This window comes from Nestor notabilis, unplaced genomic scaffold (genome assembly GCF_000696875.1).
Source record: "Nestor notabilis isolate BGI_N333 unplaced genomic scaffold, ASM69687v1 scaffold20371, whole genome shotgun sequence".
Classification (NCBI taxonomy): domain Eukaryota; kingdom Metazoa; phylum Chordata; class Aves; order Psittaciformes; family Psittacidae; genus Nestor; species Nestor notabilis.
The window spans coordinates 19,660-41,838 of record NW_009913619.1 but is presented as its reverse complement, the minus strand read 5'-3'; the positions used below and the strand labels follow the sequence as shown (position 1 = coordinate 41,838).

At 41.9% G+C, this 22,179-nt stretch overlaps 1 protein-coding gene across 1 annotated transcript in view; it reads right to left on the bottom strand.

The window, feature by feature from the left end:
* Positions 1–22,179, bottom strand: part of YEATS2 (YEATS domain containing 2) — a 44,997-nt gene that overhangs the window by 3,459 nt on the left and 19,359 nt on the right. Inside the window, 17 exon segments of the mRNA XM_010023282.1 lie at positions 577–803; positions 1,998–2,199; positions 3,174–3,253; positions 3,915–3,988; positions 5,163–5,238; positions 5,241–5,264; positions 6,259–6,357; positions 6,620–6,751; positions 9,425–9,623; positions 10,957–11,130; positions 11,783–11,938; positions 13,024–13,142; positions 14,682–14,843; positions 15,780–16,038; positions 17,254–17,427; positions 18,447–18,554; positions 20,705–20,808. Coding sequence (XP_010021584.1) covers positions 577–803; positions 1,998–2,199; positions 3,174–3,253; positions 3,915–3,988; positions 5,163–5,238; positions 5,241–5,264; positions 6,259–6,357; positions 6,620–6,751; positions 9,425–9,623; positions 10,957–11,130; positions 11,783–11,938; positions 13,024–13,142; positions 14,682–14,843; positions 15,780–16,038; positions 17,254–17,427; positions 18,447–18,554; positions 20,705–20,808 — 2,369 coding nt within the window.

Below are 22,179 nucleotides of genomic sequence, written 5' to 3'. Positions count from 1 at the left end.
CTCAGAACTGCTGCATGCAAAGTCCCCCTATTCCTCCTGTCTCCTTCCCACAAGCTGAGTCAGTCTCCTCCCTGTCCTTCTTGTTGCTGTGACAGAAGACTGCCCTCTCCCTTTCTTTTACTTTAATTTGAACAAACAGAAGAAATCCAAGCAGTAGATAAGTTCACTGTCATCTAAGCTTTACCATGACCCCTTTTCAGAAGCTGCTATTAAACAGCACTGGTCCAAACAACAAGTCCCAGTCTTGCACGTGAAGAGGCAGGAAGAGTTTGGTGCCAGTGCTCCTCCCTCCTTCATTTCCCCGTGCTTCTAGCCTTCCAGGATGATTTTTCTGATACTAAGCCCTGCAACACACCTACTCTGAAAAGACCTCCTGGCTGGCATGCTTTGTTTCCTCCTCCCAGCAGTGGCCAGCTGAGTGTCATGAATCAGAAGGTCCAGAGTTTCCAGGGCATTTACAAGATTTTTCATAAATCAATCAGAGGCCCAGATAGGTGAAAGAAAGGTAACTAAATAAATGTAAGACTACCACTAGTTCAACAACAATTCTTACTAGACTTATCATTAACTTATTACCTTCTCTGCAGCGTCCCTCACAAACTCTGATGCAGGCAAGGAACCCAAGAAGAACTTCATCTCCTCTTGTTTTTCCTCCTGTTCTTTCTTAATGTTTATTTTTAAAGGCTCGCTGAAGTTGAGAACATCTACTTCCTCTTCATGTTCTGGTTCTCGTTTCAGAAACTGCTGTAGTTCCTCTAGTTTTCGGCACAGCTCCTCACCACTGCTGTAAGATGAAGGGCATTCTGAAATAGAAGCAATCAATTAAACACATGATAGGTGTTTATAAACACATGCACACTCAAAATATGGCAAGAAATTAACGTAATTGGAAGTTATTTTTGTAGTTCCTACGAAACATAAGGATGAACAGAAATGCAAACACTCATTGACTGACAGATTTGCAGTGGAATTACAAAAGGGTAACTTCTCTGCATTCTTGACATGAGCCGGTAAAACCTTCAATGAAAAACTATGCAATAAACAGATTCTTTTTTTCAAAGACAAACACAAACCTAGTTAGGTAGATAAAAATATTAAGAAGTGGATGTAGGCTTCCTTTCCACCTTCAACAACTGCAATGCATGGCCAGACTTTGCAAAGAATAAGCAAATCCATACACTTCTGTGAAATACCTTAAATCATAGAGCCACAGAATGGTTTGGGTTGGAAAGGACCTTAAGATCATCTAGTTCCAACCCCCCTGCCATGGGCAGGGATGCCTCACACTAGACCATGTCACTCAAACCCCTGTATGATCATAACACAAAAACGTTCAGCTCTGGGAAAGCTATTATCTGAAGGTGAAACAAGGGAGCTTAACTGTGAAGAACAGATTAAAGATGTATGTTTAGTACACACTAAAATGGACTGTGGAGATTCTTGAGCTATGCCTAGTGGAATAACGTAGCAGCTGTAGTAATAAAATGTGAAGCTTCACAGAGGCCAGTTCTCCTCACCTTTGGAGGTAAATTAACCCCCACTGAGCTCTCCACCACCACTGCCAGTTTTGTTGGGTTATTTTTCTTTTTATTTTTCTTTTGCACCTGAATTTATTCATGCTGTTTACACACTACATCTAAACAGAGGCTATGCTTACTCAAGGGCAGAAACGTCATTACTCCCTATGCTTAGTTTGTGTGCCCACTTAGAAATTACTACAGTGTGGGGCAAGAATCATCTCTCTCAAGGTTTATCTATGCTGGGCCTCCAAATGTCCCAAAGCTCAACAAAGCCCACAAGAGCCCCAAAAAACATCAGGACTGACAAGAGCAAGGGACAGCCTCACTTGTTACTGCAGAGTGAGTTAAGTTAAAAGTGAAGGAATAAAGAATCCCTTTCTCCTGGAGAATCAGCACATGTGTGTGCATGCAGAGCCTCGAGCCATTTAATAAACAGCATCTTTGGCAGCAAGGAGCTTTCTGTCCCTCCATACTCACCTGGCTCACTGTCTATCTGCGTCAGCACATCTTCAATCGAGTCCTCATCGTTCTGCAAGGTCTCAGGGTCAGGTGGAGTGTAGCCATGGCATCGGCACCAGTGCACCACGTGCTTTGTTTTCAGGGGTGTAATATTGTGAAACCTGGGGTGCTTCTCTATGATTTCTTGTAGGATCTTTCTCACTGTCATTGCTCGTTGCCACTGTGACAAAGCAAAGGGAAAGCTCACCATACCGGCTAAAACACTTAGGGAACTATGGCCCTGAACAATGACCCAGGTTGCAAGAAAAACAAAAGGAACATGATTTTCTCAGAAATCAGAAGGGCAAGGAAAAAAAATGTGGAAGATGGTCTAAATCTTGGTATCAGGCAGCTGCGGGCAGTTAATTTAAACTCTGCTTTGTCATCCAAACAAAACCTCAAGAAAGAGACAGAGACATTTACAGGGGCCCAGAAACATCTTGCCTTGATTTGAAATGTCTCATTTCCAAGTAACACCTATGATGGTATACTGCAAGAAATCCATTAGAGCTAAATAGGCTTCTCAAAATTCTGGTTAAACTCTTTAATCATTTAAGTTGGCAACAGAAGAGGGTCTCATTAGTTCTAACATCTTCCCTGTAAAACTGCACAGCAAGATGACAAAGTCATGAAGAAACAGGGGGAAACATAAAAACCACAATACAAAAAGTTCCAGATTAACTGAAATATTTATCTTTGGTGAAGTGACAATCTATTTCAGCACCAGCAATGCTTATGTCAGATACCTCACTTCTCTTCCTGAAGGAAGCAGATGCAATCCTATGAAAAGACAGACAAAGTATGTCGGGTAAAATTCCCGTGACCATAATATGCCACAGAGGAGTGATAAGGATAAAGTGCTTTTAGGACAGTTTGTGAAAATTCAGATTTTTAAAATGCTTCAAAAACATCTTGCTTTGAATCAACTGAAAAATGACCTTCAGAGACCTTTATGCTTGAGAAAGTCTCTGCACAATAAACTGGATTACTACCTGCACACAAATCAGTGCATCTTGCAGTAAGAAATGCTTCCATTTAAAATGTGACAGACTGTTTCAGAAAACAAATCAGCCAACAACAAGGAAGGTTCCATAATTCAAAAATCCTGCTCTTGTCCATAATGGCTGCTTATGAAACACAGGAGAAGAGGATTACCTCAGCTGCCCTCCTCTTCCCAATATTCCAGCTGTAATACTGTTCCACTGAACCGGCACAAAAAGAGCTTGCATCTTCACCTAGAAAACACAAAGTCAAAAACAGTATTACATTTTGAGTAAGTGAAGTAAGTTGAATTCATCTTACATTTTAAGTAAGATGAATTCTGGTTTTGATGTTACTGGAGAGAAAGAGGGAAATGCATTTCAAGCTGACAGGATCAAGGATTTTAACTCTCTAAACTCTCACAAATGCTACGCTCTCTCAGAGTACAGCACAGGTATGTGCAGCAGACACGGTGTTTTTTGGATTCAAACCCAGCATCCTTATTGGTCACACACAGACACCTGCAGCTATAGGTTGTTTTAAGCCTCTTTTCCCCCCAAAAAACCTATAATTATGTAGACCTTTCATCTATCTTACTCTTCAAAGAGAAAGAAAAAAGCACATCCATTAGGAACAAACCAGGTAAAAGACAATCTACTTGCAGCCATTATGTGAGGAAATACAATCTATTTCTACCAAAAAAAGAGATGAAAGTTAATAACTGCTGACAACATACTTGGCTTTATTGGTAGAATCTAATTCTAAGCATCTTTAGAATAACCCCTGGAGTAAGGTCTCTAGGAGAATGGCTGCATTTCATTCCAACTCTTAACAATTTTTGCAGCTACAGAGTATGCAAGGCTTTCTGTTGATACACCAAAAATAGAAAACAAAGCCTGTTCATTTACTGCTTACTTTTTTCAGCAATTAATGGAACCTTCTTCACTATTGCTGTTAAAAGCTGCTGGACGTTCTCCAAATATTCTATGCTGCAAGGGATAAAAAGAATCACAATGAAGAATATTGTTGGAAGCAATGAATCAGATGCAAAAGGTTTCAAAATCACTGCACAGTATAAAGTTCCTAGCCCCAAGGCATTATAGGAATAGCAGTGTGAAGACAAACTGTTATGCCCTGATCCAGAAGGTATTTCAAACAGCCCTTCCCCTTGCCAAAGTGTCCACATCTGAAGCTGCTTCTGTCAAGCTGAAGAAACTGAAGACAGGCTTTTTTGGGCAGGCTTGGAAGAAAACCCTGCATCATCTCACAAGCTGCAACACTACTTTGAGGGATAAGACATACCTACTGGTGCAGGCTGTCCTACTAAGAAAATGGGATACTGCAGTTTAGGTAAGTTTTACTTAGCCAGTCATACTGTATTTAACTGGCAAAAGCTGCATTTTCCATTAGTTATTTCATAACTAAGACAACTTCCAGTGTGTAGTGACTTAAGATTTATTCCTGTCTCCTACACACACTCTCCATTAGGGTAATGTCTACAAGGATATGTCAGGATAACAGAACTTTTCAAAACATGGAGACAGGAAAGTCAGCCACTGGAGGAATCAAAAGCAGAAGAAACAGCCTACACATTACAAGAAATATGCAGAGAAAATGTTGCAAACTGAGTTCTGGTTAAAACTTGCAGGAGCATCACAAACAAGGCACCAGATTTCACAGCACCCAATGAAGAAATACTTCATTTAATCCCAATTCTGAACCAAGGCAGCCCTCATACTAAGTAATCACAGAAGTAACAAGACTAGAGAGGCAAGAAGAGAGACAATTCTACTTATTTCATATGTCCCTTTTTTGACCTGCATTTCACTGGGCAGTCTGACCTCAGTAAGGACATAAAATGCCAATAGGAATTACACAAGCAATGGATGATAACAGGTTTTAGCAAAACCAAAACTACTGCAAATCTTCAATTTTTCCTCTTTCATGAGCCCTGCATACAAGTCCATTTACAAAGAAAATATTACAACACTGTCTGCAACAAATGCCACCCAACAGGATTAGTACTGATACAGCAGCATATGGGACAGAAGATTTTATAATGCATTTCTAGGTCAAGCTTAACACTACTGTATCCCTGGAATCTCCTCCACTCCCCCTGGTTATTCAAACATCAGAAATCCTTATAGAGAAGTGAACAATTACTTGATAACATAATTCCCAAGTTCAGAGCTCTCTTCTGTTTTTACTGCTGCTTGGCCTTCCTGGGTAGCCACAGAACTCCTGCTGAATCAGGCTCCATCTTAACTTCAAAGAAACAGAACACATTTTAAGACAAAAAGTACCAGTCAGCTTAGTAAATAGTGTCTTGTGAGACTCCAGTAAGACTAATGGTCTTAGATAACATCACTTTATTTGTTGTTTGCATTATTAAGCATGATCAAATCTGGCTTTCAATTCTGCTGAAAGAAAGCCACCAGAACATGTTCCCCCTCTCCAAATCTCAACATGCTCATATCTCATCTTGTTTAGAAAATCTGCACAATCAATTGCTGATGTCTTGTGTATGACTGCCTGATCGAAACTGCTGCCTTTTTGTAAGCAAAGAGCTGACAGAACACTACTAACAGTCTTTGCAAGAAGTGACATTTCAAAGTGAGAACTTTTTTGAAGACATCACTGATTTTGACATCAGTGAACTTTCTCACATCTAAGACAGAACTCTGGTGAGACAGGAGCAAGGAGAGAGACATGTTCCCAACCCAGAATGGTGAGGCAGTCTGGTCATTCATCTGGGATGGGAGATGCAGGACAGTTCTGCAAGGACTGACTTTTGAGTCTCTCAGCTCTGGACTATGCATTATTCTGGGAAGTACTGTATGTATATCTTTACCCTGCATGTGTCAGCATGCACATGTGCTGCCTACATCCAGTGCTGCTGGAAAGCATACTCCAGTACTATCGTATTATTCTGAGGACAGCAGTAACTGCAATTAAATACATGCTGCTCTGTGAACTACTGCAAATATGCATTGAAACAATGAATGTTTAAGGTACTCATGGTAGCCTTCTAGAACATCCTCATTTCTCCCTGTATTTCCCTATGCTTTGGGATTTGTGGATGGCGATGTCACTGTTAAGTTCCTAGTCCCCTGGTGCCATTTTTACTCAATTTAAACTCTACTAGTAATGGAAATAAAGGAACTCACAGTCACAGGATCTACTTTCATAGTCAGGCCACTTGCATAAAGCAGCACCAGCTAATTTCTACTGTTTATCTTACTGAGAAATTCCTTGTTACCTTTAGTGATTGATGCTGTAGTGGGACTAGAGACAACTGTACTTGCTGCTGTGACAGCTGAAACAGCTGAAACTTTGCTGGAGGAAAGTGACTGTATCACTAAAGAGGAAAAAGAAAGGAAGAAAAAAAAAAAGAGGACAACAAGAAAAAGAATATCAACTTTCAAAATTTCATACACTTTGACAAATAACCATGTTCAGAAGCAACACAGTGTTTCTGCAGCACAAGTTTAGGGATGAATTTCCTTGCTACATTTTCTTCTATCTCTAACTTTGGACCATGTATGCCAAAAATGACCAAGAGCTACCCTGTGCCAAAGGGGATTTTCAAACACCATCTGTCATCCTCCTCTGCCCTTTACCTTTGTTCATAGGCATGAGTATTGTCTGAACACCTCCAGAAGCTGTGTTTACACCGAGCTGTTTAAGCTGGCTGGGAACTGTCAGAACAGCCTGCTGTGGACTAGACTGATTTGAGTGGATTTTTAGCAACCCTGCAAGAAGAACGGAAGACAAAATGTTAAATAAAACACACCTTTTAGTTTATCTCCAGCTACTTCTCTCTCCTTCTGCCTGAACCAGGGTGGCATGTAAGCTAGCACTGCCACCCTCTTAACATGCCACAGTTCAGTGAACTGTCAGACAAGGTTTTACTGACAGAAATGACTGCTAAAATACTGAGGGGGGTGTGTGTGTGTGTGGTGTGTGCATCATAATGTGCACAGGTAATACGGTGCAGGCAATGCTGCACAGTACTCTGATATTTGTGAAGCAAGTTTCCTAATGACCTAAGTAATCTTAAGCGAACCTTGGTGTAACACAAACCTTTCCACTGAAGCAGGCTCAGCACAGAATAAAACACTCTTGTCAGAACAAGACTTTATGCTCAAGGGTCTGGTAAGCGAGAGAACTACAGCATCATTGCACTTACACAGCCACTCTCGCTGAGGTATCCACGTGCTACGTACACCTCTGCAATTGAGCTCAGCAGCATCCGCTGCAGCCAGCGGAGCATACTCAACCACGTTTTAAACAAGTGACAAGCCCAAGGCTGCACAGCAAGTCTGATGAAGGACACACCTGAACTGAGCATCCTGTGTCTTTCTGTAACATGTGCTCAATGCATCCATAAGGATGGCTTACTAAGCTATGAAGCATATTAAAGCGGGGGCTGAATTAAATCAGTGATTTTAGTCCAGGCTAAAGAACAAGCAGGACATTCAAATATTAACAGCAGTATCAATGGCAGTGTTCAGTGACTTTGGTGGGAATCAGCATGGCTCCAAGCTGTGCCACACTGCCATGTGCAAGTACTCATCTCCTGTCCATCAGCTCTCTCCTCCACAGTGATGACATCCCAAGCCACCACCGCCAACACTCTAATACAGGGATTTGGACCTATGCCCATCCTTTCTAGTGGTAAACCACCTATTTTCACTATTACTGTATTCAGTGTATAGCTAACTTTTCTTCAGACTGTGGAGATTTAATAGCCTTCTACTTTAGAACATTGACAGCAGTAGACTTCTTAGTTTCATGATGATAATTTTATACTCACGATTTGTTTTGAGATAAAGTTTCCACTCTCTTCATCTTTGATTATTATTGTCTAAGAAACACAGCTGCCTTCCAAGTACTAGACATGCCAGGTCTGCCAAAGATGTCTCTTGGTTTTGAAAGATGCATAGCACTAATCATTTAAACTTTCACCTCCAGGAAAGAAGGCTTAGCCCAGTATTCCCAATTCATTTGGGTGTGATGTACAGATGTGTCAGGATAGAACAGCAAGGGACCCAAACAGCAGGCAAGCAAGCAGGGACATTTTCCACAAACCCTGTTAGCCTGATGGGTGGGAGACATGGTTTGTTGCAAAACAAGGGAAAATTTGAGATTCTTTTTGAAGAACTGCCTTTAATAATAAAGCTTCAGAATTTTAACACAGTTTTGTTGTTGTTGTTGTTTGGGTTTTTTGGATGTTTGCTTTGTTGGGTTTTTTTTTACGTTGAAATAACATGTTTTATAGCCACTGTGCTTCTTTTGGGATTCTTTACGAAACAGTTTCTCATGATGAAGCCAGTACCTCAGGTTACAAAAACCAAACTAAAATCTACATAACATTCTTGTATCTACATGGGAGTTTTAATCCAAAAGATATTTAGAATGGCATATTTTCCACAAAAAACCTTGCTGCTTTGTTTGCAAAGAGGAAAACACTCATCTGCCTACTGCGGAATTGTGGCAGTCTTAGCAGATTGTGCTGTTTACTTTCAAGCTCTGGGAAAAACAAGAGTGATGAAAAAGGAGCTGTTTGGAAGACTGTATCCACAGGAAACAAGAGCTGAGTCAAAGAACACTGTCAAGTGAGCTCAGTGTCACTTATTTATTCTTCTCTGTATTTTTACCCTGTTTCCACTCAGTAAGAAGCCACTTCAAGTGAACAGCATGTTCCAGCAGTTAGTCAAAACTAAAATTTACAATTTTAACCTGTAATACTCAAATTAAACCTGCTGTATTTGCTCTCCATGACACAATAGATACTGGAAGACAATAAAATTAAGTAAGGAAAACTCCCTTCTACATAAAGGTAATCTATCTTTATTAACTTGAAACATTCAAGATCCAGCCCACCTCCCTGTACTTAATGGCTTTTGACTTCAAAGCCTTCAGTTCCCCCTAATCAACGCCTCTCTCCTTTCCAAGCCAACGAGAGCAGATGCAAAGCCTCAGAGCCAAATTCCACTTACGCAGCTTCTCCAGTTTCAGTGGAGTTTCACTTTTACAATAATCAAGTCTGTAGCATTGCTGGTACCTTGATAGTTTCAGCATTCAGTGGCACACTGTGGTCTTGAACAGGCAGAATGCATCTTCTAATGAGAACTTGGCAAGAAAACTATGATCCCTCTCCAATACCAATGAGCAACTTGTGCTATTATTTGTAACAGATACGGTCAATGCACTGATGTGATAGGATGCCAAATTATTTAGACATCTCTCTGGCTAAGCCAAAAGTTATGCTAATAAGATATGTTCTAGAAAGCATGACTTTACTTTTACACATTCGCAAATGCAGGTGACTCTATATTCTTCCATTTACAGCAAATGGCATCTGAAGAACTCACACCTGGATTTTAACTTCCTATAGAATAGGCATGAAAGGTGTTTAATACCTGATACTGCAGCTTTTCCAGTTACAGGTGTTGATGTAGTCATCAGAGAAGCAACACTTACAACAGTGGAAGTAGCAGTCTTATTCACTACTGATGAAGTAGACTGGCTCTGGCTTATACAGATTTGGTGTTGCTGTCCAGATGTCTTTGCTGCAGGAGTTCCAGAAGATGATGAACTGGAACCTGCATTATCTATTTGCTGCATAAAAGAGGCAGTAAACACAATGAAGTAATACTCAGAAGTAGCAAAACTAAATGTTTATATATCAAGAAGCAAGAGGTTCTCAAGCACATATCCAAAAGCCCACATACAATGAGAGCACATACAGAATAGAGGCTGTTTTGAGCTGATACAGTGAAACAGCGTGTTCGGAATAGCTACCACAACTGCTTTGACAGTATCTGGAGCCGCGACCCTTAACATCAGTAAGCAAGTAGAACTTGAGATGACAAATTTGACCCAAGAATGTTTCATATTTCCCTGCTGCCCAAAAATCCAGAAGTATTGGTAGACAAATAAGAAAGAAGTTTGGGATAAAGAGGCTGGACAGAAAATTTCTATCTCTGCAGCTTCATTGAGAGCTGTAAAAACACTGAGTAGCATTTAACACAAATTGCAGCATCTCCACCTATACATGCTGCATGTGCCTGCATTCAGCCCTCTGAGGACAGCATGGCATCAACTCTCCTCTCGTTTAATCTTTGCCTCCCCACAAGCAAAAGCAGTGAGGCTAGGGGAACCCTTGGAGTGGATTATACACTCCCCTTCTTGCTGCTTCCTCCCCACCCCATCAACTCCAACTCCATGCCAGACAGACAACCTGCATCAGCGCACAAGAGCATTTGCTCTAGGAATGAAAACATCTTGCTTCCAAGCTCACTGTCTGCTGAAGCACCCCATTCCAAGGCTGCACTGTTAAGACTACCCTGGGGTGGCGAGGAGTGACATCCTTTGAACACCGTCAGCACTAAAGGATCACGAACTCCGGTCACTGCCAGTGAAATCTGCTGATAGCAGATGGGGCACTAAGTACTGTGGAGAGTATGTGATCTCAGAGGAGCAACCTACAGTCTAGTTACTGCAGGCTTTCACTGGCTTGCTGGATACAGAGCTTCAGGCATGCCACATTCTTCTGCAAATTTCTGTGCCAGCAGCAGATTTGGTGTTTGAAAGCTGTGTAGCCCCAAAAATCTGATGTCTATGATTGCAAAAGCTGTTTCAGATAAAGCTCTCCCTACCAACCTGAATTTATAACAACATTAAAAGCAAGAAAGTGCAAGTTTCAGTTTTGCTTCTCCCCTTGTTTCTTCACAGATATTACTATATGCCAAACAGTAAACAACACAGCTGAAAAGCAGTTGTGTGCACTATGCTGGTACACAAATATGAGCAGATGTACCAGCAATGTTGACTGACAAGAAGAATACCAATGGGGGGTAGGTAAGAGGGGAAGCAGAATTCCTTTCCTGGGGATTATACTGGCTAGAGGGCAAACGTTGTATCACAGAATATCGGTGATGCTCTTTCTCACCTGGGCCACCCCGTTTGTAGGAAGGGCCATGGCAGGAGCAGCAGCCGTGGTGATAACACCTCCTGATACTCTCAACACAGTGGTGCCAGGTTTGGAGAGCTGCGATGAAGCAGGCACTGATTTTATAGACCCATCTGATATTTTCACCAGTGATGTCTGTCCACTGGGTGCAGCCTTTGGAAAAAGAATTCAGCTTAAGGAAAAACGTGTATTTGTTTGGACTTCTAAAAATTACTTAAAACTCAGCAAACAAACAAACAAGACAAATGCTTTTTATATTACTGAAAAATATATTCACAAGACTTTCGAACAGGCAAATAGTGCATTAACAGCCGGAACAAAATTATCACCTCAGGAATCAACTTTATCAAGCTGCTGATAAAGCAAAAATATGCCTACCAATCTTGAATTTTGGATAATCAATTACATGTACTCTTAGGGAGTTTGAATTTCATTGGTACCACTTGGTATTTTTAAAAGAAGGACCTTTGATGGATACTAAACCCAAAGATTTGTTAAGAGCTTTAGCAGGAAACCCATTTCTAAGGTTCAAATATTTAAGAATGTTTTTGTACATGACTGTTCACTTCTCCAATTCCATTTCACTAAGAAATCGCAGAATACATTTACAAATTAGCAACCCAGGCTTAAACTTCACCCGCTACAAGAACAGAAATAAAACTGTGGTCCAGTATCTGCATATGAAAATAGGCCTTCATGGGCTTTCCTCATCTTAGTACAGCCAGCATCATAACTGTACAAAAACCAAACCAAGCACTCTCATAATGGATGGCTCTGGTTCCTATCCACATCATTTGCACATTACCTGTGTAAATAGAGCTGTTTTCTGTCCAGTTATCACTTTCAGTGCTTGTCCTTGTGTGGAGGATGCTCCAACTCCTACGCTGCCCTGAACAACTGAAGCTGGAGTCAGCTGCTTCCCAGAACTCTGAGGAGAAGGTTGGCCAACCAGAAAGGTGCCCTACTCCACAAATAAGTTAAGGAGGTCAGCACTTTGAAACACAATTAAGAGTCAACAGAAATCTAGGAGCATCAATTCAAGATAGAAGCCTGAAGCTATAATGCAACAGTTATTTCATCTTCTAAAACAAGGCACTGCTAATTACAGTGGATGCTTCTGCAGTAAGAGCTGGAGACAGTCTTCTCTTACTGATGCAGAACACTTCCCGATGTGAGGGAAGGGGTGAAAAAGCCACAATCAGTTTCCTGTATTGTCAGAGGCATCCACCGCAATTTAACACACTTTATGCTCTTCAGGTTTACTCTTTGTGACAAATGCTGCTTAGCATGCAAGATCAGAGGCTGCTGCAGGGCTAGGCAAAAGGAAAAAAAAAAAAAAAAAAAGGAGAGAGAAATCAAGACACTCTGTCACCCTCTCACTTCAGAATGTATTCAGTTCCCCCACAAACGCTATATATTTGGAGCTCAGCATGCAGAAACGACAGCGACAACTGGAGGCGTGCACTCTACAACCTATCACCTGAGACCTTGCCACCCTTCCTGCTTCACTTCACTATTCAGCTGCTACCCTTCGGAGGCTTCATTCACCCACTGTCACATATGGATCCCTTCACAATCTTGTTTCCTCATTTTTCTTTCTTACCCAGCCTTGTTGTTTCACTCCAATAACTCTCCTTTATTCTCCTCTTTTACATGCTGTCCTCCAACTCTTACAAATCTTAACTGTGCCAGATAGCTCTGTCACATCACCTCTCATTTCAGTGACCTTTGTAGCCCTGCCACCAGGCACTCTCATCACTTCTTCATCCACTGCTTACCCTGGCCTTATTCACTGCTGCTTTCTCAGCCTGCAAGGGGCCATGAGGGTATGACCTGCAAGGGAGGCAAGGGGCAAAGATGCCAACAGCAACAGCTAGTGGTAAAGCAGGTGCCTGGCAGAAGGAGGAGGTGCAAAGGCTGTTAGAGAGGATCTAGATCCCATAGTCCAAGTATGTTTCACGTACTACAGATCCAAAGGACATCCACCTAACATAACTGCAGCCTGAAATGTCCACCTACTTCAACTGAGATGCTTATGCCACTAACCTGGGGTGTCTGCTTCAGGATGTAGGATGTGTAGGTCAGGTGCTGTGACAAGTTACTGCTTGTGCTTTGGGTTCCTCCTCCTCCTCCTCCACTGTTTGTAGAAGAACCGGATTGGAGACCTGTAACCAGAAAAAAAAGCTTGACCCTTCAGTAACCAGACACTGTCAGCTGCTAAAGCACCCCTGTATATACAAATAATTGAAAACACTTTGCAAGACATGTGCTGCCACATGTCTTGCAGCTGAGTAACATTATTACCCAGTACAGCACTGTTCAGATGTGCTGCTGTGCTTTCTTATAGCTCAGCAAACACCATGAATGAAAGGAGCTACAGAGGAAATAAGGACTGGTGATCAAGCAAAGCCCATTTCCAGCAGGTCTGCATTTTCTATCTGAAGAAAATGCTGTCCAACCAATGAATAGTCTTTTGCAGGTTATGAATCTGCAGCAAAAGCCCTAGAAACACTCTGAATCCCACTGGCTTCTTAATTTTACTTTCATTGGCTGTTCCAATACAATTTTGTTAACAGAGTATGAGATCACTGATATCAAGCAGTAGTAACTTGCAGTGACACTTTGCTATTGCTCTGTCTCCAGAAGGAACAGCCTGAACACTGACTTTTTTGCAGTCTCTCATTAAGAGTTTAAAAAAAACAACCAAAAAAACCAAACTTATGGCTCTGTCATAAAAATCACAAGTATTTGCTCTTCCTTGACACCTGTGAGATTATTTCCTTGTCAAAGTTGGAATGCCCCAGCAGCCTCTCTAAATCTCAAGCAATGGGGCTCCCAAGTTCTACAGCCCCAAAACACCTTCAGCAAGGGTATCTACTTCTTCAGTGACATGCACTCTATTGCTATGTTGCTGATATTTACAGCCTTAAATATTAAGATGAATAATACCTCTTCCTCACTGCCAGTGTCAGAACTTGGAGCAAAAAGTTTACGCCAATCCACCTCCCATCCCAACCTCCAGCCTCAAAAGGAGCATTCTGCAGAAGGCTCACAACAAACTTCATCAACACAGTCCAAACCTGCACTGTGTTCGTTCCCTATAGCAACAGCACACTATAAACAAAGTATTGCCCATGAGAACTATTTTAGCAATGTTATTCTCCAGGTTATTCCCCAGCAAGTTTGATTCACAAGGCCATTAACAAAACCTAAGTGTTTCTGCTGGTCTCAACAGCTTGGGGCGAAACCTTCTATCAATATTCAAAACAATTTGTTTCCCTCATTCCAGATACAGTATCTTGTCCTTTTCAAAGTCAGTTTCTTATGTTTCTGGTTTCTCCAGGGAGTCACTCCATTAGTTATTAATAGCTTTTTCAACTACATTAAAATCCATCTCAGTTCTACATCAGAAAGGAATAGTTAAAGACAATCCTTCCGTGACTTTTGAGGAAAATTGCACTGTCTGCCTTCAGCACAGAAAGACATTGAGAGCACTGCATGAAAAGCAGTTTCATTGAAAACAGAAGACACTTGTGAGATCTCAGTCTCAAAAAGCACCACATACTGCGTTGCTGTGATCAAAGAAACTCCCATCCTATTACTGACTTCCACAGTACCAGGATGCTTTATAGCAAAGATGCCAAACATATTAATTATGCAGTGATTACATTATTTAACTCATGAGATTTCCCTGCAAGACTAACTAGCATTATTTGTGGCTCGCAGGATGGCTCCTTGGGGTATCAGAAGCAGTTTTCCTTTCCCAGAAGGATTCTTGCTGTTGGTGGTGAGGTACAGTTTGGTGCCTGGTGGTAAGTTTGCCAAGTTTGCCAGGTTGGTGGCTGGTAACTGCAGCGTAGCCATCACTAGGAAAGAAAGAATAAAAACAAATAAAACTACTGTTTGCAGAAAGTAGTATGCATTGAAATCTGCACAGGATGACAGTACTAGAAGTGACATGCAGCTAGCCTTTGATAACCCATACTTAGATGGCCTAACTGCAGATTAACTCCCCCAGTGATGCACAGACTCTATTTAGAATAGGCCTGAAAAAAGATTTCCCTGCATGCAGCACCACTTATGGCTGCAGGCCAAAGAAGCACAGCCATGGGACCTACAGGCTTACTCCAGTCCAGAGGTCACAACAACTTGCAAACGGCCCAGAGCTTGAGCTAACATACTCAGCTAAGGCTGTGTGCAGAAGCAGATGGTGCTTCTGCCCTTGCTCATGTAAATGTAAACACTCGGGAAGATGTGAAGATGCAACGAAGACAGTTTGGCTCTTGTTGGTTGGATTTATGTGGAGCCCTTTGAGCATCTAAGGGACAGAATGCTGAGCAAAAGAGAGAGACTTGGCTCCACAGAAGTCTACTAGCACATTCCCCAGCATATCTGTCTGATCTTCACTCAGAACACTACATGTTTTATAGCACTTGCACTCCTTCTTCCCCCTTACAGATAATGAGCTGACCTTTTCCCCTACAGACATCTCTACTCACTTTGAACTTTTCCAGATCACAAATAGTTATTTTGCCGTTGAAGAAATCACTATAAAGCCTCCAAGTCTAACCATCATGAGCTATTAACAAGGTGGAAAATTACCTGAACCTTGAGAGGTACTTTTCTGAGCACCTGTGGAAGAAACTTGCGCCTTTGTGATAGTCTGCACAGGCTGAGCCCTACAGACATCTCTACTCACTTTGAACTTTTCCAGATCACAAATAGTTATTTTGCCGTTGAAGAAATCACTATAAAGCCTCCAAGTCTAACCATCATGAGCTATTAACAAGGTGGAAAATTACCTGAACCTTGAGAGGTACTTTTCTGAGCACCTGTGGAAGAAACTTGCGCCTTTGTGATAGTCTGCACAGGCTGAGCAACAATTGTCCCTCCACCTCCGCTTACGATGGCTTTGGCTACACCTTGAGTCACAACCTGCTTTGGACCAACAGCCTTTGCTACCGAAGAGCTGGATTTTGCCACAAGTATCTGGCCACCACTTATAGCAACCGCTTGTTTCACTGTTGACTGTAAAGCAGAGCCAACTGGAACGCCAACAACCTGCAACAAGTAAGTAGAGGATGATGTACTGCTGGCAAGAGCAACCATGTGAATTCCAGCTGGGACACTACCTCCATCTCTAGACATTTCAGAATACTTCACACATGTCTAGTCATGTATAAAATCTCTTCATTCAGAAACAAAATTAAATTGGCAAGAGACTAATCCCAAGTAAAAGATAAACTGCTAAACACAACCGGGATTTCAGAGGACCCACAAAAGATTAAGTACATTCAAATTACAGGGCACTTGCATTTTTCTCTGATATATAAGCAAGGGCTTAATTCCAGCTGAAGATAAAGCTTGCCTTGGCAAAGCACAGAGATCCAGAAATTGAGTTTCAACACATTTATGGGAACCAGACTCCCTGGGAAAGCTGTGGCCTCAAAGGAGAACCCACAAAGCACTGCAATTTTATGTGTTGACAACAACTTCAGGGAAACATGAGTTTGTATACCTTCTCAAACAGGCAAATAAGGCAGTAAAAAGGATAATGAACTGTTGCAAATATAAATATGTATTTACTTATGCAAAAGTGAAAGCTCCGTATGTAGTTTCTTATGTATGGCATATGATTTGACTCTATCTACAATGAAAACAGGCAAGAACGGAGACAATTTCTGACACATCTGTCATCTTGTCACTGCACCCTTACCATGCCTTCTCAGAAGTTGTGTCACTCCTGTCACAGCAGCACTGCACTGGCACAGGCTCCTACAATAAAACACTTGAGCGGCCACTCAAGTAGGACTGCTTCCACCTAATGCTAGTTCTGGCTCAGCCTCCCCCCCACTCCCTGTTTGTCCTATCCTTTTTTGTTGTAGGCCTACAGCCCAAGGAAAGAAATTGCCTCCTCTTACAGAAAGACCTGGATGAATTTCAGCAAGAGCTACTGATGGCAGCCAACTTTCTGGGTTGACCAGCTCCAGTTCAAAACCACCCCTGTCCCACTGTTGCAATGGGTTAGACAGAAGTGGGAGATGTTCCCTGTACTCAATGTAATGCAATAGTGCCTGCTCACCCTGCTCCCTTCTGAAGGGCTACTAAGCATGATATGAGCCTCTCTGTGCACACAGGGAAACTAGCTAACTACAGTGGTGCTGCCTGGGTCTGAAAGACAAGCAACCCTACACCCCTGAGAAAAGCATGAAGTGTTGCAACAAAACCACAGGGCAGACAGCTTATACCACACAAAGATATCCAAGCACCTCATACCTTAGACTGCACCGTCCCCTCGCCCGTGCTCACAACTGGCTTCTGAGGTGACAAGGCTAACATGTGGCTCCCTTTGACAGTGACATACTGCTGCACAGAGGACTGCGTGGTTGTCCCTGTCACCGGTAGCTGGGGTTGCTGGGGCAGCTCTCCCGGCTCCTGCTTTATTATCACCTTTTAAATAGAAAGAAATAACAAGAAAAGCAAACACCTTAAATCACTGGGGATCATTTCTGGAGCAGTCCGTCTGCAGGAAAGGACAGACAACAGACAGTAAACTCTGATGTGGCTCTTACCACCAGATGGATTCTAACTCAGTTCCAAGATGAAAACCTACTTCCAACACATAAGTGTGTGTATGTGGTATCTCTAGAAAGCATTCCAGATTTGAGATGTGCTTATAGAAATTAGAGAATCAGAGATATTACTAGTAATATTACAACCACCAGTCATATAGACATGGCCACACTGACTTCTTCAGGTCCTGCATCTCAGCACAAAGCCACAACACTTTAAGGTTTCAATTTTCTAAGCACCTTCCTGCTCAGAACACGTTCAGAACATTCTAAACCTCAGTATTTTCTTCTATCCTGCCAAGTTACAAGCAATATTACAGCTACAGATATTGTATATTATTATAGCTGACATTATTCTCTTGTCTATATGTTTTATGTTTCTCTGGGACAGGCCCTAAATCTAATCCCTAAGAGCAGTGACTGAAGAAAGGCTGAGTTTTTTTGCTTTAGATTGCTGTAGGTACTGTAAGTGGTAGGAACCATATTTCCACCTTCTACTTGGATCACCTAATATTGCCAGAGACAAGTTTAAATTCCAGATGGTAACATGTAAGGAATTCAGAAGCAGCAACATCTGAGATTCAGAAATCACAGCATCATTTTTTCAGAAGCTCCTGACAGATCTCCTGCAGCTCACTTTCACTGTATGCCACTACCAGTAGCTTTTAAAATACCAGCCTCAATACAAGAGTGATTCAAAGAAAAACAAGAAAGGGTGAAAGAGGAGGTGGCAAAAAGAAAGATCATAGGTTCAGTAGAGTCCCAGGGGAACAGCAAAATACGTTGTTTCCAAGTAACAGTTTTACATGCACTGAAAGTTAGATGGTGTGTAGCACAAGTCAGCATGAAATGGCACTACTGGGCTCCTTGTCCAGGCACAAAAGGGAAGAGAAATACCTTTGTAAAAGCTCCAAGTCCTCCAGTGACCGATTTGGGGCTTTGCACCTTGGAATGACTCCCAATAGGACAAAGGGGTGGCATGGTGGCAAACAGAGAATCCTCCTGCTGCAAATAGGAGGACATGGTGCAAAAATCAGTGACATGTCCAAATGTCCAATACAAGAAATAAACCAAGTGACTGCTAATGAAGGGTAGCACGGACCACCTGGGCAGGCCAAACTTCCCGTGCAAATAAGACATTTCCAGAATCAATTAACATTTCAGTAAAAGGAGTGTTAACACACTTAATACAACCCACAAGGCAAATATTATTTGGAAAGTTACACTTCCAACAACTATTTCTTACCATGTCCTACTCGGGTAAAAGAACTCATGTTCCCTCGCCAGCTTTTTATACAAAGCATTTCAGAGCTGCAGAATTCACATAAGCTGATGGAGGGATCCTATCAATACATATAAACACCCGACAGGAAGGTACAAAGAAGATCAAGCCAGACAACACACAAATTCTGTTTAATTGTAATTTTTTGATGGTGATCAAACAGTGGAACAGGTTGCCCAGAGAGGCTGTGGACTCTCCAGCCTTGGAGGTACTCAAAACCCAACTGGACACAATTCTGAACCACCTGCTCTATTTGACCCTGCTTTCAGCAGAGGAGTTAGATGGGATGACCAAAAGACATTCAAGGACAGGCTTAATGTTGCCTTTGAAGGTCCTTTCCAACCCAAACCATTTTGTGATTCTATGACCTCCAGAGGTTCCTGTGAACCTCAACCATTCTGTGATTCTATACACCATCTCAAGAGAGAGAAGATAATCTAAGGGAGGGGGTGGGCAGGGGAGGGGAGAGAAAATACGTTCAATTTAAGTCTACATGGAAAATTCTTTCAGAGGAATTTTTGCTCTCCTGTAACTAGGAAGATGTGATGGCACACAATCTATCAGTCGTTTTAAAGTAGCTTTAGAAACATAGCCTGAAGTCATTAAGAAAAATGAAGAGAAAACTAGAACATAGCAAAGAGATAAAAAGTGGCAAGTTAAACACAATCTGTAACATCACACTGAACTATCAGGCACCCCCCCTCCTCCTTAATGAAGCCATAAAATTACAGCTTTCCCACCAACCAGAAGACAGAAATCAAAATATATTTCTGTTCACAGAGCTATGATTTTTACACATTTTAAAGAAAGTATCTCCAGTTTTTAATGTCGCTCTGGATATAGAGAATTCAGCTTGTTACTAATGACATGTGCCTACTCTGACTCACTGAAAGCCTTTCAGAAAGAGCCTTCCCAAATCAGTGAGAAGTAAAGACTAATGAATGGTTTTCAACCTAGTTAAGCAAACTCCATCTGAGCAGGCAGGCATTTAAAAGCTGAACAGCCAGCTGCACACCTGACACTTAAAATGCTACTCAAACAAAGTGCTTCAGACAGCAATCTTCAACACTTTTTCCCCAACAGACGTTTGAAGCATTTCAGTTCCAAATGTAGAGTGATTTGTTCTCTGCAGGCTGACTGGCAAACCTCCCCACTTCCTCCCCACCATCCTGCATTAATGTTCTTGTGACTTAAGAGACAGGAAACGCTCCTGTTTTCAGCAGCACACCCACCAGCTGCTTCTAGAAAGAGCCTCACTGATGCCACTTCCCTGCCAGAAATATTCTTCCTAGCACAAAATGTGGGAGATTTTACGTGAGACAGTTCAGCTCCGTACCTTTTGAGCTTTGCAGATCAGAATCATGAACTCTATTTATCACTGTTTGTTTACACATTTCGTTACTCCACTGTTTACACAAATATTTTTCTAAATGCAGGCAGTTGTAAAACCACTAGATGAGCTATTTTCAGGCTGCTAGGAGCAGCTGCTGTACAAAAATAACAGAGTGAACCACGCACCTCTGGTTTAATCACATACCTTCACTAACAAAGTGAAAAAGATCAAAGTCAACTATACAAGAGCTTTTTTGAAAGGTAAGACATTTTGAGAGCTATACCCTCTATGGATTTCCTTGTAGAAATATGCCTTTAACAGAGGTGTAGGCAAGTCTAATTAGAGCTGCAGGAAGTGACACTATCATCTTGTATAACCACCATGTTCTCATATGGATCCATCTGTTAAACACAGTAAACCTTGGTATGAAATGAGAACCAAAAGAACTTGCCCCAAATGCAGAAGTTATAATACTAAAAAGCCCTATTAAATAGGAAGCTGGATTTTAAATGGGAAGTACGCACCTAATGAGAACATTACCTTGACAGCTGAGGTGACAAAACTGCTCCCATGGGTCTTTGATACAGGAGATCCAGTTCCATGAGAGGCCTGACAAGCACTGGTCAGTTTGCTGGTTGGACTTCCTGTGTATTGGGAAATAAAGCAGATGTGGGATGAAGGCCCGGGTGTGGTGCCACCAAACACATGAAACCTCTTCTAACAAGAAACATGGCATTTCATTTTAAGTCTGTATTCTCCATGAGGTGTGTCAGTGGGAATTGGCATGGGCACAAAACAAATCCACTACTGAATTTCCACCTGCAGAATCCATGCCCCAGAGAAGGCAGTCTCCACCCAGAGCTCTGGTTGCTGCAAGCAAATGGTCAGGCACCTTCCTGGCTGGCTGAAGATATTGGCTAGAGATACAAATATGTGAAATTAGGACAGTAAATGAGCTGCCAGTCACAGCTTTCTCCTGCAGACGTAACATATTCCACTGCCCTGAAGCCCTGTGAACCTACACTAACCTCAGACACTGCTACGGGAGAAGGCTTATATGAGGCTGGAGTGGGAAGGAAAAGGAAGGTCAGAAAAAGGAGAGGTCAAAGTGAAAAGTAACAAGAGGAAGGGACAGAATGAGTAGGGTATAGGAAGAAACAGAAATAAGCACTCTCCTGACCCCCAAAATGGATGGGTTTTCAGTGCTAAACTTACCCTGCATTATCACAGTGTATATGCAGCACTGTTGCTCAGCAACAGTTTTCTTACTGCTGTTGGGTTAGATTGTTAAGTTTCATTTGTTCAAGAGATGCCAAAACCATGGATTACATGCATGTAAACACAGTAATAGTCTCCTATACAGTTAGTACTACAATCTGTACTTAAATTTAAAAGTAAATGAGCAGCCATTGAAATAATGGGGTTTGGGAAGGCTGGCTTTCAGAGAGCATAAAGATCTCACTCCTCTTTTTAAAGATGGTCTGTAGTCTTACAAAAAACATCCCAGTGACTTTGTCTGTAGCACCACATTATGCTCACTCCAGCCTAGCTGCTGTTGCCAAAAAGCCAGTTCCATACTCCCTTTTGCATACAGGGTCTGGTGCTGAGGCTGCCTGGTAACAAAGCTCAGTTTGGGGAGGGTACTAATTTTCTGCTCTGCCACTGATCTGACCTGACTTGTGCAGGATACAGGCGGCGAGAGTGCAGGGGAGGGACAGGCAGCAGGCAGTTTCTTCCAGGCCAGTCTGTACTTAAATCACATTAATGTGATGGGAAACTGCACCTTTACTGGTGTTAAGACCTGTATGTCCAAACCATCAGTGCATCTTCAGATCCTACCCTCCATGTACAAATCTTTAGTAGGAGAACACAAAAGTTACCCAAACAATGATACACCACATATGCAGAGTAGACAGGCTAGATAGAAAGAAGAAACAGAAAAGAAAAAGGGCAGAAAACTCCCAATCAAACAACCACCACCACAACCAACAAAAAACCCCAAACCCCTATTGGTG